Source organism: Harmonia axyridis, chromosome 1, assembly GCF_914767665.1.
Source record: "Harmonia axyridis chromosome 1, icHarAxyr1.1, whole genome shotgun sequence".
Taxonomy (NCBI): domain Eukaryota; kingdom Metazoa; phylum Arthropoda; class Insecta; order Coleoptera; family Coccinellidae; genus Harmonia; species Harmonia axyridis.
The window spans coordinates 52,824,487-52,849,124 of record NC_059501.1 but is presented as its reverse complement, the minus strand read 5'-3'; the positions used below and the strand labels follow the sequence as shown (position 1 = coordinate 52,849,124).

At 31.9% G+C, this 24,638-nt stretch overlaps 1 protein-coding gene across 3 annotated transcripts in view; it reads right to left on the bottom strand.

The window, feature by feature from the left end:
• The window catches only part of LOC123683574 (oxidative stress-induced growth inhibitor 1-like), a 40,929-nt gene that overhangs the window by 12,644 nt on the left and 3,647 nt on the right, over positions 1-24,638 (bottom strand). The window contains exon 1 of one of the 3 annotated variants that reach the window (XM_045622611.1): positions 6,303-6,459. The exons of 1 other annotated variant lie outside the window; for it this stretch is intronic. Coding sequence is in view for 1 of the 2 variants with exons in the window: in XM_045622609.1 (XP_045478565.1) it covers positions 5,255-5,264 (10 nt within the window). In the remaining variant the exon portion in view is untranslated. Of the gene's footprint in view, positions 1-5,254; positions 5,363-6,302; positions 6,460-24,638 lie in introns of those variants that run through there. One more of the 3 variants, XM_045622609.1, reaches the window with a different exon arrangement.

Genomic DNA, 24,638 nt, shown 5'->3' with positions numbered 1-24,638 from the left:
TTACAATATTTTTTACCGTAAAGTGCTCTTATTGTTTTTAGATTTTGTATATTTTTATTCACATTGATTTTTTCGGAGGTCATTTTCCGTAAAATAGCACAATCCTTATTTTGGAAATATTGGCTGTGTAAAAATAAATAGATGTTTTTATACCTAAACCTATATCAATAGTTAATTAAGAACAGGTAAAAATTTGACCAATATAACGATTTTGATGTAAAAAAAACATTTTAAAAATTGTGTGATGTCATTATCAAGATATCGGTTAATTAATCCAAAAAATATTCATTTGATAGTTATTTATTGAACAAGACGATAGATTTGTATTTTATCTTTGAAAGTGTCGTTTAATTAGGCTCGAGAAGATAATGCGATTTTATTGTCGTGTGCAATACAACATTTTCTTCTATAGCAAGAATACAAATTCAGGTGAAAAATAAAATTTAAAAAAAAAATTGAAATTTTTTGCATAAAAATCGCAAGTGTGATGCTCTGTTACTAGAGATTAGAAATTACTCCGACAACAAATGTTACACTCTGGTTTTTGCGTTTTGTGTAAGAAGCGAATACGAAATGTACGGAAAGAATTAACACAAGAAGAAGAAAACCTACCATGAGATGTAGAAGATGATTGAATACAAAAAATTAAAAGATTTTATCTACCCTTGCTGTTAAAGTGTTACTTTATCTACCCTCGCCGTTTAACTATAGGATAGGTAAGGATATTTTTCCTAGGAAAAATGAAATAATACTAGTAATTATATCAATCAGGAATAAGCCGAACCAGAACAGAAACAAAACAGATCAAAATATCTGACAACATTCGTTTTGACAAAATGAAATGGAGTACCATGTGAACAAACAAAAACATATTCTGAATTACCTATCTTAAAGAATCGAGGCCTGTTGACTCATCCAAAATTAGACAGAATATTTAAAGAATAATAAAAATTTCACGCTTCGTGTGAAATTTCGTGATAATAACGTCTTCAGAACCATGGAAAATTCAAGCAGAATATAATAAAAAAATGATGAGTCAGAAGCTTTTGGATAATTTCTTATTCACCAACTGCGCCCTTGGGACCTATACCTATGTACAGTTCCTCAAGGGCCCCTGACTTCACATCAGTGCTTTCCTAATTTTTGGCAATGTTTTCTATTCCGTCTCTCCTAGACTTTTTTGTAAGCATTAAGGAACTCAGGGTTAAAATACCTCATTCTTTTGTTGCTGTTTTATTGATAATTAACAATTAATCTTCTTGTCGGCAATAAACAATGTATAGATTCGATTTTAATTGAAATCGATATGAATGGAATTTACATAGTTTCGTAATGAGTTCCGAGCAAAAATATGCATCGTAATCAATGAAAATATTTATTTACGTTCATTTACTACCGACACCTCACTACACGCTACTTATCTCATGATAATTACATTAAGTTATTCACCATTTCAATGGTTTTGATAACACATGATTACGAAATTGTGAAATGATCAGATGGGGATTCATAAGCTCCATATACCATGGGAATATGTAATTCAATTATAATTTATGCTGAATAACGATTAGGTTGCCTTATTATTATTTTTTCAGGTGATTCACTTTCAATTTACATTCATAAAAACATTTCTTCCTCTCGATTGTTAGAATCATGACTTTGCAAAATATATATGACGGTAAATGAGTGAGCATGTTATGGTTTGAATACAGCGACAAGGATATTCCACCATCCTACCGACAAACTCTCAGCATATTTTAGGGGTTTTAGAAACTTTTAGAATTTAGCTAATGTGTTAATTGTCTCCTATTACGAGTATTTATTCAACGTCGGATCCCATTAAAAAAAACTGTAAAAATGCAGTGAATTGTGTATAGTATGCTCGTAGCAAATATGTTTTCAATTTCATAATCACATTTTTTTATTTGCGAGATATGAATATTTTTTATTTTATTTCATCGACTTTTCACCTCCTACAATGTTCACGGTTACAGTTATAAATTCCAAATTTCGAATGAAAAAAGTCGCATGTCCACCGCTCAGAGCTTTCATTGGAAAATTTGAAAGTTCTTCGGATGAAATTTAGTAAAAAATCAGTTGCTATACAGCATTGACCTTCTTTGGTCAAGATGAAAATCCTAGAAAATTGAAGGAATCAAATTTTGAAAATTGAACATTTTCGTGTGAATAGAATCAGAACCATATAAATTCAAGCAGAATATAAAAAAAAAACATAATATTTCAGAGAAGACAGATCCGATCGAATTGAAATTTTGCGCGTATATAGAGACTAAAAATCCAAGCTTCGTGCATCATTTCGTTTGGATAGCCTTGTCAGAATTATAAAAAATTCAATAAAGAATAATTAAAAAATCAAGAAAGCAATTCTGGTTGAATTTTCTATGATCATGAACTACTGAATACTTCTTTCTGTTCAAATTTACTACGATTCTGATGACGCAACCAACAATAAATATTGCAAGAAGCTTGAAAATTTTATGTCAAATATAGATACATGCAAAATCTCATCCTGATCATATCTGTTTTCATGAAATAATTCTCAAATACTCTGTCTGAATTTCTTACATTTCTAGTTATACCTTCTGGTTCTGATGATGCGATCAGCTAGAAACTCTGCATGACACTTGATACTGTTATTTTCCATCAACGCATTTGAACTCAGGTCAGATTCGTAAATTCAGGTAAATTATTTTCAATATTCTAATTGAATTTTTGTTGATTCTTTTTACGCGATCGGTATGTAAATTTTTATCCCGATCGAATAAAGGAAATAAATTACTCAATAGTCAATATTTCCGTGACCCAGAAACCGACGAAATTGAGATTTTAGCTGTGTGCGAAATTTCAAACTCATTAGAACCATAGAAAATTCCAGAAGAATATCTAAAACGAAACCCAATATTTCCTTGACAACAATTGACCATCTGTTTGAAATTGTGCGTGCATATATATAGAGTAACAAGTTTCAGGTCCGTGCAAAACTTTATGATTAGAGCGTTGTCAGAACTAAAAATTAGGAAATATAAAGTTCTATGGTCTCCAACAGAACAATTAGCGCATGGTTGAACAAGCTGTGGCTTCAAATCACTTTTTTGCTCTTTTTTCGGGTTATTATTGAATTTAAATCCGATGGAATCCCTATCTTTTAAATAAGTTTAGATGACTACTAATACGGATTTGGCCTATCAACAAAATTAAGTGGAGCATTCAGACTTTTAGCGTACTCTGATAGTTTCAAGTCTTTAGGTTTTTCATTTTAATAAGTCCAACCCAATCGTCATCTCATAATTTGAACACTATTGTGTGCTCTAGAAGGAGCGAGTAAAAATATTCTACAGTAACAAAAGACCTACACATTTAGTTACAATAAATGTCTGGATCTACTAATTGAGAAAGAGGTGGGTAATTAATCGATTTGATACCAAACTTCATTGTAGATATCTTTTCAGTAATATTTGAAAAAATCAAGGAATATGAACTTATACAAGATTTTATCGTCGTCTTCAAGCAATGATGTTTGTGACTTCTTAAAACGGTAACGAAAATTTCAAATTAAATTTCATAACTAAACTCTTGTTGAGTGAATAAAGTATTCACCCAATTAAAAGTAGACTCCTTTGAAAAAACTTTTGAGATCACTCGAAAATGCTTAGAAAGGCAAGAACGAAAGATATTGATGAATCGTGAGAATAAACCATTAGCGATACCAGTCAGTATCAGGTGGTATTTATAGTCACGATCAAAGAGATCAATATCAATGTATCTGTTATCTATTTTCAGTGCAACGATACTTCATTGTGCCATACAAAAAACAATTCAGAATATGAAGAACTGCATCCAAGTGCAATTGGTTAATTATATAGTTACATCAATTCGAAAGTATGTATGTACATGAAATTATTAATATATAAATTGATAAGCCCACACAGTAATGTGGGGAAAGTTTTGTTGTCATATATTCTAATGCACTATCCTTTCGGAAAAAAAAATTAAAAACTATCAGGAAGTCTTGCGCTCTTAGAAAACAAATTTTTCATGAATACCTGTACACGTTTTTAGCACTAATGCAGAACAATTTTGATGGTCTAATTGTTATAAATTTATTTTGTACTGGAATACATGGTGTTTATCACATTTTATCAAAAACGTGTATAACTGGTATGAATATTTTTATAGATTTTCATGAAAATCACAGGTTATAATCAATATTCAGACCAAGAAAATGAGCAGTAGTATTGACCCAGACTGAGAAGGTTATATTTTTGATGTTGCATATAGTTAAACACCCTATACCTAAATTTTTTCAAAACAAATTTAAGTTTTTAGAGTAGATTTAGAGAGTAGGTTTAGAGTAGGTATTCTATTAAACATATTGGCAATACTGCCACAGTTGGTGGTCCATTTTGCACACCAATTCAAGGATGAAATTTGACAGTTACCAAGTCTTGAAGGCACAATTTGAGGATTGCAAATGTTTTTTCTTCAAGTGAAGATGAACTTTATTCCAATTATAACCGTCACAAACGTTAACTACAAAAAGGAAGAGCATTTCAACACAATAGCGAAAATAATTTTCCAAAAAAGACCCCGAGGTTCAGAAGCTAAGTCCGAGTAGGTATAATAGCTATGTGAATAAATATTTAATTCTCAAAAAATTGTTTTGGAACATTTCATTTCCGAAATGATTTAAACATAAATGATAGACTTATATGGAAGATAACATGGGAGTAAATCAGTGAAAAAATGGAAGCGAACTCATTCAAAATGAAATTGAAGAATAAAAAGTTACTTGGAAAAGGTAAGTTAATGAACTGATCATGAAAATTCATCAACAAATTGAAATGTGCTCCAATGCTGTTTCGCATAAATCGATGCTCGTTTGAACCCCTTTTATAATAAAATAGCGAACATAATTTTCTACGAATTAATATTTCTATCACTTAGCTATACCTACTCCGATCTTATTTTCGAACCTAGAAGAATTCCTTTGAAAAATTCTTTTCGCTGATGAAATTGAAACCCTTTGGGTTTGCATTTGATTTAGCGATCTTTTTCAGGGAATATCCGCTCAAAAATCAGAATGATCCGATTTTTGCGAGTGCCAAAAATCAGAGTATGTTTATATGGTAGGAATAAATTCGAATTTTGCATGTACATGATGTTAATCACAATAAACTATGCTGATTTTATAAACTCTGAGGAGTGAATTATACATAATACAAGATAAACTTACCCAGGTACATTTTATAATAATGAAGAAAAAAAAAATATTTCCAATGGAGATAGTCACAGTTTCTCAGAGCACTGATGAATTACTGACTGTTCAATTTGAAACTAACGCAAAACTGAAATGAGTTAATATTCCCAGCAATCATTTATCATACGATTAAGATTGTTTACTAACATTTTATCTCCTGCTAATATAAGATATTTTTAAAGGGTCAGCTTAAATGTTTTATGTATCTCAGACAACGGCCAGATAGGTGGAAAAATTACAACTGATGATATCATCATTGAATAATTTCCAAGGGAAACTATTTTACGAGAATCATCCTCTCAAATTGAATTGAGATAGATACTGCGTATCATCGTACATTCTGAAATAAGAAAAAAATGTCTGGAAATTGTTTCGCACTCAGAACAGGACTAATGCCTAATAATATGAAAAGTGCTACTGTAAAAAGAACATATATCATATAGGTATAGGACTAATTTCTAATACTGTTTCTTATTTATAATTTTGTATAAGAAATAATTTTTTTATCCGAAACAATTCAAATGATACCGATGATTGAACATTGAGGTTAATCGTAAAATAACAACACGCAATCTTATGCAATATTTCAAAATATCTTTCCACTGGAAAACAAAAATTATTTTCAAAAATTCCTATAATTTAGGGATAATTCCTTATATTCTACTCTCTCCAAGGGTGCAACTGGTGCATGAATGAATGATACTCCAAAATTTCCCGACTTCACATCAGTGCTTTCCTCATTTTTTTCGATATTATGTTTGAATCATATCGTCGAAATATAAAACAAAATATATTTACAGCGAGGTGAAAATATTTTGTTAGGTTAAAAAATTTGATAAGACTTTTCAGAGCTCAACAATATCAGAATATATATTGAATATTGCTTCTTAGTTACTAAACTACTGTCTCGAAGAATTAAAAAGGGAAGATGAAAATTGAGTATATTCAAATGAAAACTTTGATAGGTGATGTCATAATTATGACCTTTGAAGCACTTTGAAATTATAAACATTTATTTTGTTACCTGTAGATGCGATCTATATAACTGGCCATAAGCGACAGCATAGTTATCAAAGCGTTAAAGCCACGATATTTTGTAATCACAAAAAACTTATATATGAAACAACACAAAAAGGTTATGGATGACAATGAAAAAAATGACAACAAAAATTAATGCTTTGAAATTTAGCGACATATGTCGAAAAAAAATATATGAATGTCAAAATTTTGTCTTTTTCCTTTACTTAGTTTCAATTTATTTTGGATTTATCACTTTTTCAATAGATAAATAATAAATAAATACATAATCAAGAGAAGAATATAATTTCATAGAACAATTTCATAAAATTTGTTTCGATTTTTTAGTAATTAATTTAATATTAGTCAGACTACGGTCTGAAGTAGTAGAACAATCCAGTTGTCTGTTATAAATTTCACAGATCGCAAACTCTGTATAGTGCAAAATTGAATCTCGATTCTCGAAATACATTTTCAATTTGTTTCCCTATCTCTCTATGGTTTTTCGAGTGTAGAATATCTTCAACCTTTCCTGCTTTCAGTATTTCAAAGGCGTTTTTTCTAATTTTTAGAATAATTGGAAACTATATACATATAACTACCTATATATACGAAATTGAAACTACACTTGTTGTGAAATGCCTCGTTTTCTGGTACAAACTCAATACTAAGATACTGACAGTGAACCAAAATTATTTACTCAACTAACACAAACTTCCAGGTGATCCAACAGCTTAACAATGCATGTTACCAACTTACCATTCGAGACCTTTTCTTGGGATGTCTTTCTTTCATAAGCATCATAAAAACCCTTTTAACGACGTTGTATTTTATTGGGAATTCCTTTCTCAGCAGGTGTATATTCCTTGGTTGCCAAAATTTTATTATTATCCAACTCTGAGACGTCAATCATCTCAACTTTAGTGATATCTGGACTTTTTGGGGTGACCAACCTTCCATTTTCATTTGGAACTCTCTTCGTTTCGTTGTTAGGAAGATCCATGGTGTATTTCTCGACGAAGAATATTCATTATGTGTAACAATATAAATTGCCACATCTGTTTGGTTGGTTTCTGAAGTAGTCATTAGGATCTCAATAGGAAGAGCTGGATTTAGGTTGAACAAAGAGTAAACACGTCTACGATTTTTTTTTACCATTCCGTATAGATACTATTGACCGGCACGGATTTATTGTTCCTCATTTGCAGTTGCTCAGGTAGTATCTTGAATTTTTCTTTGCTTTCTGGTTATCGTTTGGTTCACCATCTGATCCATTTCAAGCTCAAATCAGACTTTTTCAGATTGAATTAGATGCGTAGGTTCAAGTCAATTGAAACACTTTTATTTGTTGCCAAGCCAACACAGTATTATATTTTTAATTAGCTAGTGTTTTATGTCTATGATGGATAAAACTCTGGTCTGTTTTTTATTTCGGCTGTTCTCAAATATTGAAAAAATCCTCAAAAATTAATATGAAACTAACATGTTCGAACAAACATCAGTAGAATCCACCCCTCCAATAGCCTCCACCCTCTATCAGAGTCATGATGGATGAAGGGGTGTTGCTAGCGTCTCTTTCAGTTACCAGCTCGTACCTTTTGAGATACAACAAACTATCGTCAACCCTGAGGAGTGGTGACAGGCGAATAAATTTGAATGACTTCGTCAACTGTTCTGAGTGGGTTACGAACAGATCATTCTTGTCAGAAACTTGGGGGATATTTCCCCCCCAGGAGGAATATCCATTATAAGTCACAACCTTATAAGTATATAAAAATCTTATTATGAGTACCTAAGCAAAATTTTTCAGAAAACTTCTTCAAAAGAAGGAAAATTGATGCAGCCGAATATTCAAATTTTTTGCGTTTGAACACAACGGCTGACACTTCGACAGGTGATAATCAATCTTAAGAAGTATCTGTAACTTCAAAGGACACCGGAAACGAATAACCAATTTTTTTTCTCTATCCCCTCCGACGGCTTATGTCTGGGTACGCAACTGCTACATTAAAATTTCAAATTCCAATATTTATGACATTGAACATACGATGATTCGTAATCGCAAACATACATCAAGGGATCTTCTTGCAATCTGTATGTTTGGATTGCTTTAAAATATATAAGAAACACTTCGAAAAATTTCCTGCCTCTTTCATGCGATTAAAGATATTCATTCGCATAGCAACCGAAGTTATTGACCGAATGAACAACTCAATTTAAATTCTACAATTATTCTAATTCAACCAATTCAAATCTTTCCATTCAGGGACAAATATATCTCTCTTTTGAACTGTTTGTCAAACCAATAAATAATTCTATCCATGTAATATTGAAAATTATTATAACTGATATAAATATCTCGAATAATCAATTTTCGTTTCCTTAAAATAATCTATCATGAAATGATGAGTGATACTCTCAAGTGCGAATATTTTATGAATGCTCGAGTATTGTTTTCCGGAAATTTATTAGAAACAATCGATTATCAGCATTTTCAGTACTGATGAAACAATATCATATATTACATAACAAAAATTAGAGACACTGACTGTGTACCTAAATATATATGAGATGTAATCACCAAGACGTCATTGTTGCCGGTTAGTTTTCTGGATACGAGGTTCTGTTAACAGGATGTTCCTGAAATTCGGCAAGAACATTTCATAGATTATTTTACTTTTATAAATAAAAACTAAATTTCAACCTAGTCCGTTTTACTGTTACAGTAATATTGGGTAATTTTTTCAATATTCTGCTTGCAATTTCTGTTGATCTGCTCACACGATCAACATAAAATTTTGCATCGAGCTTGATATTACTGTTATATATTTACGATTCTGTTCTCGAAAATAGTGGGTATTTCTTTTCTGATATTTTTTTTTGGATATTCTATGGTTCTGATGAGGTGATTTTTTCCAAAATTTTGCACGATACTTGAAATATCCACATTAAAATCTCAACTCTGTCGGTTTTCAACTTTTCAATACAAGTTAATATGAGCCCCGAAGTTTCTCGGTGATTTCGTATTCATTTCTGTTCTTTCATCATATCATGAACCAATATTGCAGAGAAATTAAACTTTTCAACTATAATGATTCAAATTTTTAATTTGAACATTTCAGACGAGACTGGGGAGATAGTCGATACCTGACTCCGCCACGGTCGAATCTAGATCGGACTCCACTTCAGTGCTTTTCTGATTATTTCCGATATTCTGTTTGAATTATTTATGATTCTGATGCCAATCTTGCACGAATCATGGAATTGATAACCAATATATACATACAAAATTTCAACTCGGTCGGATTTGTTGTCACTAAGATATCAGATTTTGGTTTTTTTATATTCTTCTTGAATTTTCTATGGTTCTGGTCATCGTATCCTCACAAAATTTAGCACGAAGTTTCTAGGTCTTTCCGTTCGAAATTTATCGCATACACGGCCGGATTGACTAAGAGAATCGAATTTGAGGACAGATTCGTCATCAGTAAATCGCATCTCAATGTTTAAGACCATTCACATCTGAAAATTCGAATATTACAGACATTGTGAGGAAATGTAAGAGCGATCGATTCGTAGAATGAAGGTTCAAAAAGTAAACCTGAGGTCTTTCAATTCGATAAAAATATATGTATTCACTTAAAGAATTGATGCATATAATATTTGAATATTTGATATCACTCGAATTCAAAATGCACCTCGGTCCAATATCTTTATCACAATATCCCGCTTATCTATTTAGGCAATTTATCACGAATCTTTCACGCTGATTTCCCATAATTAATACAAATTCATTTAATTACAGGAGAGACCTTTCAATATCAAGATATATACTGCTCCACAAAAGTTAGGGAAGTTCAAAAATTTTGGGACTGTTTCAAAAGCAGATTATGTCCACCAAATGATCATTTATGAGAAATAAAATGTTTACTCTCTTATATCTGAATAATTTTTTGCTCCTCGTTTGATAATTTTTTCAGTTTCAGGCATGTTTTATTCGTTTGCGTTTTCAAGAATTTTGGAATAGTTGTTACAATCAACTTTGATTCAGAATAGACGTTACCTCAGTGTGGATGAAGGCAATAGGGCTATTGGTAAATGGTATGGTACATTCATACCATACCATTAATTGATCATAGTATAAAGAATTTCTCATACCTTGGTATGATCGAGGTTCGATGGGAGGATCGAATGGAAAATCGAGGTCAAGTAGCTGGTAGTGATACTTGACAAGAAGCTTACTTAGAAACAACACGTCACATCAGCGGCAGCATTGCAACCGCTACTTTGCAAAAGCAGCTAAATGTCTCAATCTAATAAGCTTCTTCTCTATAAGTCCACCTGGCTTGGGGCGAGTCGTAAATGCACCATGGTTTGCCAGCAACATACGGAAGACCTGAAAATACAATTCCTAGACGATCATCTATTAGACCTCAGTGTGAAGACCTTTAACAAAGTGAAAAACCACGCAAACCCCCTCATTAGGAAGGCTTGCGATTATGAAGAAAAAGCCCCGAGAAAGCACAAAAGACCACAGATGGCACTTCCCGGAAGTGCGCGTTATGGCAAACATCAACTGGCATAGAAATTGTGTAATAATTTCACATAAATACTTTTATTGACAAACTGCCAACCGCTAGAGCAGAATACAAGAATACCACCAGAGGTTATTAACAATGAGATGGAGCAGTAAAAAGCCAATGGCCTGACTGCAAAAGTGAAAGAAGTCCAAAGGTATGACCGAGAAGGGAAGTAATGAGAGATGTTGCGAATTTCTTTCGAGTTAGTGAAAGCGTAGTTTCCTTACTCGTCCATCGATATCGATGAACTGGAAACGTCACAGAAAAACCGAGAAGTGGACGTCCAAGATCTACCACTTATGCACAAGATCGGTTTCTGACTGCGTCTACATGTAGAGAGCCTTCAAGTACTTGTAAAACCTTGCAACAGCAGCTTTCGGACCCTTTGGCGTTTTAGTTTCTATTGAAACAGTTCGTCGAAGACTTCGAGGCATTAATCGGTATTCTGGACAACTTTCGAGAAAAATTCCATCAACTAACAATCATATGCGACTGCTATAGGAATGGGACAATGAGTTCGTGAATTGGAACGATCAATGGAAGTCTGTATTGTTCACAAATGAGCGAGATATGAACGGTTTTCGCTTTCGGATAGTCGGCCTGTTCAGGTATGGACCCATGTTCTGCCTTTTGGTGCCCAGAAATCGCAGATCGATTCAGGAAGTTCACCTGTTCAGAGGTGGTACTATTTAGGAAAGCATTTGTTTGAATTGTTGGCGCTTGATGCTACTATGTATGTGCATATTTACATAGAACAAGTTATTGACAATATTATTTCATTGTTTCATGCTGCTATTGGGCTGAATATCTTGTTTTTAGACGATAATACGCCACCCCATTGTTGATGATGTTCTGGAAATCCATGGTATCCCGCATTTGGCCTTGTCCCTCGGTGGCCAGAGCTCAATTCCATTGAACACGCTTGGGATCAGTTACAAAGAGCTTTAGATTCTCACCAATAATCACCTCCTCATACGCATCAAGAATTCAGACTGCTTTTACCACAACTCTGGAGAGAAATTGATCACGGCTGATTCAACTATTTGATCGAAAGTATGCAAACGCGTTGTGAAGCTGTGGTTGATGTTCGAGGAGGCCATACTGTTGACTGAACTTTATTTTTTTTATTTTTTGAATGAATTGATTTTTTACTACAAATACTTAAAATAATTTTTTTTATGTTCTGGTTCCCACGAAAGGAGATCCTGTAATGTTCAGAGAACATCGTGAGAACCAAGGAAAAGAAGGTAGGAATTGGTGTTCTTTTTGAATTTATGAAGGTTATATGCCTCGGGGAACACCTCACTAGGCAATGTGTTCCAGAGCCTTGCTGTTTGTTGGATGAACGAGTCTTTGAAAAGAGCCGTTCTACAGGTCTCCAACGCGACCACAAAGAAGTGTGAAGACTGAACTTGACGGGTTAACCTCGAAGAGACTGCCAAAGGAGGAACGATTGTTGATATTTCAGAAGAGCATCGCCCATGAAAATATCTATAAAATAGAGACAGATCGCTAACTTTTCTACGGTGTTCAAAAGTAGTGAGCGAGTTTGTAAGCGAGGCATCACCGACGAGACGAATTGCCCTTTTTTGGACAGAATCCAGCAGTTTCAGAATATGTTTAGGTGCCGCACCCCAAACATGGGAACAGCACTACAGGACAGGTCGGATCTGTGCCTTATAAATCATAAGTAGCTGACTGGAAGTGAAATAGCTCCTAGCACGAAACAGAAAACCAAGTTTCTGGGATGCACTTTTGGCAATTGATCTCACGTGATTTTCCCAAGAAAGGTTATTGCTGATAGTAATACCAAGCATCGAGATGGATGACTTTAAAGGCATAGTTACTCCTGAAAAGCTTATGTCGGGCATACTGAGATCGGCCTTTCTAGAGAAAAGACATGCATGCTTGTGTTTTGTTTGCATTGAAATCCACCAAGTTATTAGATATGTTTAACTAAAACTGTGAATCTCATTGAGGAATGGGCAAATTATTTAGATAAGTGATTAAACATTTAGATCTACACGCAAAAAAATCTATTCTCAAATTGAGTGAATAATATTTGGTTGAAGTATATGATAGATTCATATATAAGCAAGAATATAATAAATTTGGATCAAGTATACTTTATTCTCCAAATTTAAATATACCAAGTATTCCAAATAAGTATATGATATTCTTCAATTTAATAAAGTCGGTATTATTGGTCCAAAGAAAATTCTTATATTTGCTGTGAGTAAATGACTATACTTGAAATGAGTGGTTGATAAATTTCGTTTAAATATAAAATATTTTCAAGACAAGATATTGAATTCCTCAATTTCAATCATTTCTTCGTTTGAAGGTAGTGAATCATACTCGAATGAAAGAATAGATATACTCAAACCAAAATTAAGTTAGTGTTAGAATAAGTATGTAATATGGTAAATTCAAAATTAATTTTATGGTTGTTCCGAAGAAACAGTAAACTTCCTTGAAATGAATATTAATTTGAAATCAATTCTTTGAAATTATTCGAAAGAATAAATGCAATTATCTATCCAATCCATTAGATTTCTTAATTTGAATAATAAATGAAATACAGCATATATAAAAAACGAATTTAGTTCTCAAATCATCATATAATAAATAAAAACCAACAAATAAACAATATCTACATTGGAAAAAAATTGTATTATATTTATACAAATACAGGATAAAACATTGTACTACAAAGGATTGAAGGATCATAGTTATCTCCTAAATAATAAATTATTTAGGTGGAGAGAATTCGAGATACATTCTAAAAAGTTCATCTAAATCTATACAACAATCTGAAAACTTTTCGGCTATAATAGATATTCCCCTGATACCAAAAACAAGTTGGGCTTGGAGGTTTGATTCCTCTGTGTTGCTTTATTTTTCTGTTCTTGAATGATTTGTCCAATATCATTTGAGATCTGCAAAGAAAGAAGAAATTTGTGATTAATAAATTTTATCGTGGACTTTTTCGAATGAAAAATACTACCTGGTCCTGAAGAATTATTCCAAAATTGTATCTCACACATATCGATCCATATCTATTGATTTGCATTTTCATCAGCAAACTCCCAATTGTTCATGAACAATTTCCATATTCTGCAAAAGAATCAAATTCAATTAACATTCATCAATTATAAACAGGAAGTTGTATTCAAAAAGTTCATTAATATTTCGAAAATAATTAGAAATCTCTAGAAAATCTTCATAATAGACCCTATTAAATACATAACGCATTTGTTCTGAAAAAGTAAGAATTTTGTTGAAAATATCAATTCAAAAATACCAAGTCCTAAAAGAAATAATACAAAGATATCAAGCTGAATTACAATAGTAAAAAAAAACCAAGAGCATCATGAAAAGGAGAATGAAATCCGAATTAATGAAAAAAAATTAAATGAGTTGAAATTATTTCTCAATAAAAACTTACCTTGAAATGTTCCAATCAGACACTCCATGTATCCCTAATTCCTAATTAAATTTTGCTTTTTGCAGTATGTATTCAGTATCTAACACTTATAACACAATCAAAACTTCCGTAGACCGATCAGTCCTATCACCTAAATGAGACATGAGACTGAAGGGGATCGAAAGAGATATTTTCTAATGCAAACTGCACAGAGGGCGCATTTTAGTATATCTTCGAATAATATTCTTGAATCTAGTGGATGAAAGCATTTATATACTTGAATTACGATAAATACTGCCAACAGGTGGATAAGAACGTTTTCATTGGCGCGGCATATCAAACGAGTCGAATCATGTTGACGAAGATGCAGGGAAAAGAACTCGCGCTTTAGTATATTTCGGTATAATATACTCAGATCTAGTACATGCAAATATAACTCAGATTATGAATGATTTATTCTGAACTGGATCATTTGAATTTTTCAAAAATCAAAACAAATTTTATCACTCATCTTATTCAAAACGAAATCCGTGATCAAAATATTTTAGTTTTTTTTTCATTTAAATATTTCACTCATCAATCACTTGGGTCATTAGACACCACTCAAAGGAATTATATTTTGTAAAATACATTTATATCCATTAAATAATTTTTGGCTTATTCCATATCACACATATAACGTAAACCTTGCTATCTGGGGCAATCCCAGGTGTTTGATTGCTAGTACCTCATCACCTCATCCATTTTCAAATGTTGAAACAAAAGTTATTTCAAAAGACTGGTCAAAATTCGAATAAATTAAAAATGTGTTTTTCTTATCATTTTTTAGGTTCATGATTGCTCACCAAAATCAATTTCACTTATATTTTTATGTATTATTAACACATCTCAAAAAATCACATAACTTACCTCAATATGGTACCGCTATGACAATTTTTAGCGTCAGAAACTAGATGTATTGTGAAACGGTATATTAACAAATTATCTAGTATGGCCTTTATTGAGTTGATTAGGTACAATGAACATAAAAAGAAAAATAAAATTCATATTATCTGCTAATTCAATCACAGGGTGGAGTTCAGATGAATTATGCACTCCCCTTCTAACACTCAAACCCTGATATTTAAAAATTAAAATGAAATATGTCTCACTATGACGAAATTTTGTCCACAAAATTTCATATTTTCATTTATTATGATTAGTCCGAACATGAAAAATGAGCAAATAGGTCTCCAATTCATATTTGTGACTTGGGCATATTCTAATTACAACTAAAATGTATCACTCGCAATAATTATAATGTGTAAACCAATTCTTCAAAAATATAATTTAGAATGAGTATATTTCAATTTTCATAATGAGTAAATGATATCTTCGAAGTCGCAATATCGTATGTTCAAACAAAATGTAGCAGTATTCTTGAATCAATAAATTTATTCCTTCATTTTGAATACATCATTTACTTGTATGGAGTATTATATATTTCTATGAAGTGTATGTATTCGGTATTCTATTTATTCATTCCAAGTATATCAAATTTCTTACTTTACTTTTTCCGATTCAATATATACTTGGATCAAGTTTAATATTTCAAGAATATCCTGTTTCTTGATTTGAGAATAGATTTTTTTCCGTGTATCCTATCGAAAAAAGAGCTATAGATTCTCACCAGTCACCTCCTCGTACCCTTCAAGAACTCATACGGCTTTTACCGCAACTCTAGATAGAAATTGATGAAGGCTACTTTAGCAATCTGATCGAAAGTATGAAAAGGTGTTGTCAAGCTGTGGTTGATGTTAAAAGAGGCCATACGCTTCACTGAACTCAATTATTTGAGTGAACTGATTTTGTACTACAAATACCAAAAATAAATTAAAACTAAAACTGTCAAATTCATAAACAAACGGTTGAAAACATTATTTATATAACTGAGTAAACATATAGGTCTATCATATTCAAAAATTGCTGAAAAAAATGGAAACTTTTGAAGAAGTCTCAAAGTCTCTGAACCTCCTCAACTTTTGTGGAGTAGTATATAACAAACACATTAGTACTCACTTCACAGTTGAATTGATGATGATTAACGTGATCTGAGTACCTACTTCAACCAAATTGTGATTCAGTATATAATTAAAATATCATTATTGAATACATTATGGCTTTGGGCATAAACTAACTATAACTACCTTATGGCCCTTGGGCATAATTTAAACAGAGAAATAAATTTTTATCTATTCCATAAGTTTTGTTAGCAAAATTCAAAATCAAATACTTTATTCATCACAATATATAAATTATTCCAAATTATGAACACTAACACCATTTTTATTCGAACTATGATAATATAAAATTGACAAGATTTCCGAAAATTTCTCCACTAGATGAAAACTATGAGTGAATTGACTGATGCCTTCGTGCCCATTGTTCGAAGTTACTAGTTCTCTGGTGTATTCCAGCCGTCGGTATCGTCGTGCTTTTATCTGCCTCAGCGATAACTCCTGAAGATTCCAGACATTCGAACTGGTGAAACGTCGATAAAAAATGAATAAAGACGACTGAAATACCCGAAAAAACAAGTTACTCGAAAGTATGAGGTCTACAGTGAAATATATTTAATCCTCAATACTATAATACAAAAAAACCAAGTCAAGATATTAATTGACTACAGAAGAAATCCTACCAAATTCTAAATTAATGATGATCAGTTTTTTTGTGAAAATGAGATATTTCTTGTTTCACTCTCTTATTTATTTCTGACATAAATATTATTCATTTTTGAAATTAAAGATCATTATTTTTCAATTATGTAATACGAATAGAATGAGAATGAGAAATGTTTTTTTTAATAAAGACTTATTTTTTATTTAAATCATAAATTTCAGTACCTTGATTCGAAATGGAAAAATACAAAAACAAAAAGTAAAGAACAATGTAGGACCAAAATAATTATTACAATAATGCTTCCTTACAAACGTATAATAATAAATTCAGTTATTTCAAAGATAACATATTTTCATTAACCTATATGATCTTGAAACACTGGTGGTATAACATTATGATAAATATTTAATTGACTTCTTATCACAATTTAACAAAATTACTGAACATTTTTATAAAGCTTGATTATCATTTTTTGTATTGATGTGTAACCAAATTATCCAATAATAGTTCATGATTTTCTACTATATAGGTTTGCAGTTGTAAAACTATTGAGACTTGCAGTTGAAATAACTTTCCAAGTCAACTAATTTTAGAAGCATGCACAGTGCTTCAAACTTAGAAGGTGTCTGCTGGAATCAGAACAGTATTTACATTCCACTATATTTCTTGTTTTTGTCATTAAATGTGGTAGAATACTGAACAAATTTTTCAGTCTCCGCAGATCATTTGTTGAATATCGAAAGCCGATCCATTTGATGGTGGTAAATATTGGACACCAAGTATATTGTAGCAGCTCTATTATAGGATGACTCAGCGCTCATGTATATGTTGCAATAACTCTCTAATGACTCTTATCTCTTTGATCGATCAACCACGTTATTACCATTGTTCAGAAGAAACTTACAAATAGAAATATTCTGTGGGTCGCTATCTGATATTTTTTATTATTATTTATTATCTATACATGCTGTCAGTCGATAAAAGACAAAAAATATTCTTTCAGTTGATTCCTGACAATGAGTTCAAAAAATGGCTGGTAATTAGATTATTGATTGACGTGAATTCATTATTGTAGGCTGGACATATTAAGAAAAACATGAGGAATGCACTGGTGTGGAGTCAAGAACTATTGAGCGCTTATTCATGTTCATTCATTCATAGGTGTAATTGGCACATACCGAACTTATGGTGCTCAATCGAAAATTCGCTTCAAAAAATAAATAAAACTTTCCAAATATTTATTTTCTGAAATATCGTTCTTTTCAAAGACACAGGTTGAATATGAAAAATTAGAAGTATAACTTTTATTCATTCTTCCACAGTTGGCACAAATGGCGTACATAAGAGCATCATTCTCCTCTTTCTTTCCTATTTTTCACGCGACTGGTAAAATCAGAAAAAATCATGCATTTTTCGCATTCCTCATTCAATTTTAAGTGAAAATTGTGTACTTGTTTGAATCCGGAAGAACTAACCGTTTTCAAAATAATTGCGTTTTTATGAATACTAGCATACTAATAATGAAAAATTTGTTCAGCAGAAATTAATTTTACAATTCCAAATTTCCAAGTAGTGGTCCAAATAACTGAAATTTCAATAAGAAAAAATTGACACTTCTATATGCATTTTTTCTTGCATAACATTTTTATGCCAGTATGGTAACTGATTTTGTTTTTCAAAAAAGATTGATTAATCATTGAAGGATTTCAACACCATTTACCTCTAAAAGAAAGCAGCTTTGGTTGAAAAAATTTATATGGAAGTATTTATCATTTTTTTTTCAATATCCGGTTGTTATGTGGATCAGTAGGTAATTGGATTTGTAAAATTAATTTCGACCGAAAAAATGTTTTATTACTAGAATGTTTGAATTCATAAAAGCGCAAATATCTTGAAAACGGTTAGTTTTTCTGGATTCAAACAAGGATCCAGGATTTTTCTCATTTCACCAGTGACGTAGAAAGGGGAGAAAAGGGGCCATGATGCCCTTATTGACACTGATGTCAAGTGAAAATATTATTATTTTTGCAAAATGAAGCACCTATTAAACACATTTTTTTCAAATTTAATAGAAAAATTTTAGAAATTGTAAAAGTTATGAAAATTACTTTCAATTTTTTATATTCGAGAACTATGCAGCGAACGACATTTGGGAAAAAAAATATTAGAAAAGTCTTTTTTATTTCTCAAGGCAAATCTTCTATTTCAATTCGGGTCACCTATAGTTAGAGGAAAAATAATCATTTTAAAAGAATACCTCGATCAAACAGTTTTTTTCAACGTACCGAATTTTGCGTAATTACCTTTCAATGATGGAGTGGTTTAGGAAAGTTAAAGACCACAAAAAAAATCGTTAATCATAATACGGGGATGCCAAATTATAAAATTCAATAAAAAAATGGCCAGCGACGGACATTCATAATTTTCGCTGGACTCATGGTCAATTAAAGAACGAAAAATTATTTATATGGATAATGTGAATGAGGTAGGTAGATCTATTCGTCATTAAAAAAAAAATCGCCAGCAATCAAAATTTTATCTCACAGAACGGTTCATTCCTGGTAAATATCATCGTTGCTAAAGGGTGTTTTTTTAGAGCTATAGAACTTTAAATTGCAATAAAGCAACAATGGATTATTCGATTGACATGAATTTTATTTATCCGCAAGATAATCTTGTGGCATTACATTTTAAATATGATTTCTGGCATATGACCGCCACGGTTGGCTCGGATGTAGTCCAATCTGGACGTCCAATTTTCGATGACTTTTTCCAAAATTTGTGGCCGTATATCGGCAATAACACGGCGAATGTTGTCTTCTAAATGGTCAAGGGTTTGTGGCTTATCCGCATAGACCAATGACTTAGCCCTCCAGAAAGTAGTCTAGCGGTGTTAAATCACAAGATCTTGGAGGCCAATTCACAGGTCCAATACGTGAAATTAGGCGGTCACCAAACGTGTCTTTCAATAAATGGATTGTGGCACGAGCTGTGTGACATGTTGCGCCGTCTTGTTGGAACCACAGCTCCTGGACATCATGGTTGTTCAATTCAGGAATGAAAAAGTTAGTAATCATGGCTCTATACCGATCACCATTGACTGTAACGTTCTGGCCATCATCGTTTTTGAAGAAGTACGGACCAATGATTCCACCAGCCCATAAAGTGTACCAAACAGTCAGTTTTTCTGGATGTGGCGGTGTTTCGACATACACTTGAGGATTAGCTTCACTCTAAATGTGGCAGTTTTGTTTGTTGACGCAGCCATTCAACCAGAAGTGCGCTTCTTCGCTAAACAAAATTCGCTTATGAAAATCGGGAACAACGGGCATTCTCATTTTGCACTATTTGCAAGCGTTGTTCAGGCGTGAGTCTATTCATGATGAATTGCCAAACCAAACTGAAAGTAAATCACTTGACAGCTGTTAAATCGGTCGCCATCTTGAACAGTAATGCCAACTTAAAGTTATATACCTCGAAAAAAATCACCTTTTAGAAACCGTTTCTGTTTTCACACCCGTACTGACACTTTGTTTCACACCGGTTCCTGAATTTTGCTTTAAACTGAACTCAAGTCCCCTATCGAAACCCTAAAAAGATCTATCTGATAGTACCGAGATGTAAATGTACCTACTTACCGATAGCCAGACAGACAAAAAAAATTTTAAAATATGCTTGTTTTGTTCTGGTTTTTTTCAATTGCCAGCACTGCCATAATATGATCGGAGAAAACGAGTATTCTCTTAATATAAGCAGATTTTTGGTTAATATTTTTACATGTAAGACTTCAGCAGAACTTGATCATAACTAAAAAATAATACTCCAAGCTCATAAAATCATCAAGTAGTGGAACTCGTTGCCTAGGAACTGCATTGACCTACAATCATGAATACAAACACAATTTTCAAATGGTTTCGATATTTACTGTCATTACAAGATTACGTTAACACCTGTACAATCAGAAAAAATGTAACGATTTCAATGCAAATAAGAATATAGTTTCTGAGAATAAAATGAGAATGGAGTTTCAAATAAGATTAGGTATATTTTGTCATTGGTGCTAACTTTTGGAATTCAATATTGAGATACTGCCAATTTTATAATTTTTCGTACACATGAATAATTGAATTATAAATTATACGGTGCTGTTTGATCCTAGGATTATTTGTTTCGATTTCAAAATCATACAGTAGTAACACTAACTTGAAGTTGGGTGATTATGAGCGCTACTACTACTACAACTATTCGCCACTTATCCCCTTGCTGACTGTTAATAGAAAGATATATTTTCTCTAATTCTGTGGTTATTCCGTTCATTCTTCCACATCTTGTAGAACAAAATCGTGCGAGAATATATCAGAAACGTACAGTTATCATGGCTATATTTTATTGTTCTATGTTGGTACTCCGAACTTTCCGCCACGGCTTCATCTGTCAATTCATCAATTTGCCTTAAAGAAATCAGTTCTGCCAACCAACATTTTTCAATGCAAAAATCACTAAAATATATTTATGGAAATATTTCATTAATTTCAATGAAAATGCAATGAATTAGAGCAAAAAATGTATAATACTCGTACAGAAGGCTCATTCTACCACTCGTTCATTCCAAAACTCGCCACTTCGTGGCTCGTTTTTGAATTTTGAACTCGTGGAAGAATATCAATGCCTTCTGCATTTGTATTATAAATAACTATTCCATCGTTATAATGCCGCTATTGTATTGAATTATTCAATAAATAAACAAGTAAAATTTTAACCCGATCGAATCGATAATCACATGTACCTATATTTAGCATTTATTTTCCTATTTTTTTCTTGAATTTCTCATGATGTGATCAACTTGAAGTTTCGTACAGAGCTTGAAATTGCTATTTCATAGAAACATCCAAAATCTCAACTCCGACTCTTTAGTGATCACGGAAATATGTATAGGGTATTTTTCGGATATTCATCTTGAATTTTATGGTTCTGATTATGCTGCCCACACGAAGTTTGAAATGCTTAATCTTATTACCTACTATATTAAGTATGTATTTGGTATTTTTTTCAAATATTCTCCTTGTATTTTATATGGTTCTGACATATCTGTGATCAGCTCGAAATGTTGCACGGAGTTCGAAATTGTTGTTTGAGACCATTCCCGGCTCAAAATTCGAAAATTACTGAGGAAATTATAGACCGATCGGTTTGTTGAAAAATACTACTTGAACGTGAACCCCAATTCGAAACATCCTGCAGAATTTTACGCAATATTTTTTTACCATTTTTTCGTTCAGAAATATGAATAAAACATTATTTTTAACTCAAAAACTAATCGGATTAGGAGTTTGTGCTGAAAATATTGTATTTTTCATCAGCATAGTTATATACTTTCTCTATTTCATTATTATTTTTATCTAACTAAGTTTTCGAGAATTTATTTATTTTCAACTTGATTCCTTGACTTTTTGCCTTCAAAATTTATGGATCATGATCTGGAACTACAACGATCAATACAACCAATTTTTGTAGTTCTTATAGTGGCGGACAAAATTTCTGGAGACAAACAAGCAAATTTCGGTTTATATAATTTCTTCAAAATGAGGCTTTGGAAAATTCGAGGAAAAAAAATAAACATTCGTGAAATTTTATTTCTTACGTTTTCAAGAATGTGGAATTCAAAAATCACAGCAAATTCAACACTTTAGTTTATTACTTCCTCTTTCAACCCGAACACCAAAACTAGTGAAGAAAAGATATTATGGAAATATCAACAAAAAATGTTAACTGAACTATTATAAGAGCTTTTTGAATAAAATTCGCTTCGAAAATCAATTGCTATATCACATTGATCCTCATGGCTCTAAAATAAATCATTTTTCTGAATCTTGAAGGCACGGAATCTGAAAGTTTTCAATATGTATTTCCATATATCGGGTGTCCCAAGGTGAGTGGCCTATTAGATTATTATGGAAACTATTGATGGTAAAGATTTCAAATTTTGTGAATAGATATTTGGCCAGTTGAGGTACATTTTTAAAATAATTTCACATTTCCAGTGTTGCCGGATGTACGACAATTTGGCAACAACTTTGTTATTTTGAATGGGACATCCGGTATTTCTATTTTTTTTTATGAAACTCCATAAAATATTAAATCTATTCACTCTTACTTTTCCATCCCTATCTTTAACGGTTTTTGAGTTATTGATTATTTTTCGAAATTTTAGATGAAATTGGCGTATTACGAAAATGACTCTAGTTCGCTCAATATTTGAGATTTAAGTCAGAAATTTTGCAAGTCGTTAGATATTGATCTGATCTGTGTCACTGCTTTCGAATTATGGTTGTCAATAATACAGGACGGACCAAAAAAAATCATCATTTGCCAAGTTACAAAATAGTAAAAAAGTCTGTGTAAGTGAATAGAAAAATTGTAGAATGTGTTGTACTGATTCCAAAAATTGAAAAATATACTAGGTGTCTAATTTGAAAAAATAAACTTTTTTACAATTTTGTAACTTGGCAAATGATGATTTTTTTTGGTCCGTCCTGTATTATTGACAACCATAATTCAAAAGCAGTGACACAGATCAGATCAATATCTAACGACTTGCAAAATTTCTGACTTAAATCTCAAATATTGAGCGAACTAGAGTCATTTTCGTAATACGCCAATTTGATCTAAAATTTCGAAAAACAATTAATAACTCAAAAACCGTTAAAGATAGGGATGGAAAAGTAAGAGTGAATAGATTTAATATTTTATGGAGTATCATAAAAAAAATAGAAATACCGGATGTCCCATTCAAAATAACAAAGTTGTTGCCAAATTGTCGTACATCCGGCAACACTGGAAATGTGAAATTATTTTAAAAATGTACCTTAACTGGCCAAATATCTACCCACAAAATTTGAAATCTTTACCATCAATAGTTTCCATAATAATCTAATAGGCCACTCACCTTGGGACACCCGATATAGTTTAGGAGTTATGAATTATTGAATTTTTTTTTTCAAATTTTTGGGAATAACTCCGGGTCTGACTCCTCCCGCCAGTGATTCATTAGAATTTTTTTATATAGAAATGATTTCATTACATAATTGTTTTATACATATTAGGACATGTATACATTGAACAAAAAATACTAAAACATAGTGTACAATTCGCAGAATTTTCTTTCAATTCGATGTTTCTATTCTACCGGATGAATTTTCAAGATGAATCGCTTGTGGGGAAGGAGGTTTAACCTTGGAATTTCAAATGGCAACCACTGTTTTTTATTGCAGATCCGTATTCTATGGCAAAAAATGAAAAAGTTTTGTAAGAACAATTTTTTAGCATTCGTCACAGACCTGTAATTCTGTTCTGAACAACCTTAACGAATCCGTTCCATTAATCATTCACATGAAATTCTAATGTTTTGATGGATTCAAAATGTTGTTGTCTTGTCTACATAGAACACGTTAATATATGGTTGTCAGTAGTGCGATGCAAGAACAGTAATTAGTTTAGTTTTTTAAATATCGATATTTGTTCTGGCTGTTGTTAATACTTTTCAATAAATGTACCTAGTAAATAAATTAAGCGGAAGAGGTATTCCGGAACTAAAACTAGCAAATTTTCAATGTAATTTTTTTCGAACGAAGTATTAGTATAGTATTAAAGAAGAATATTTATAATCCAAATCCTT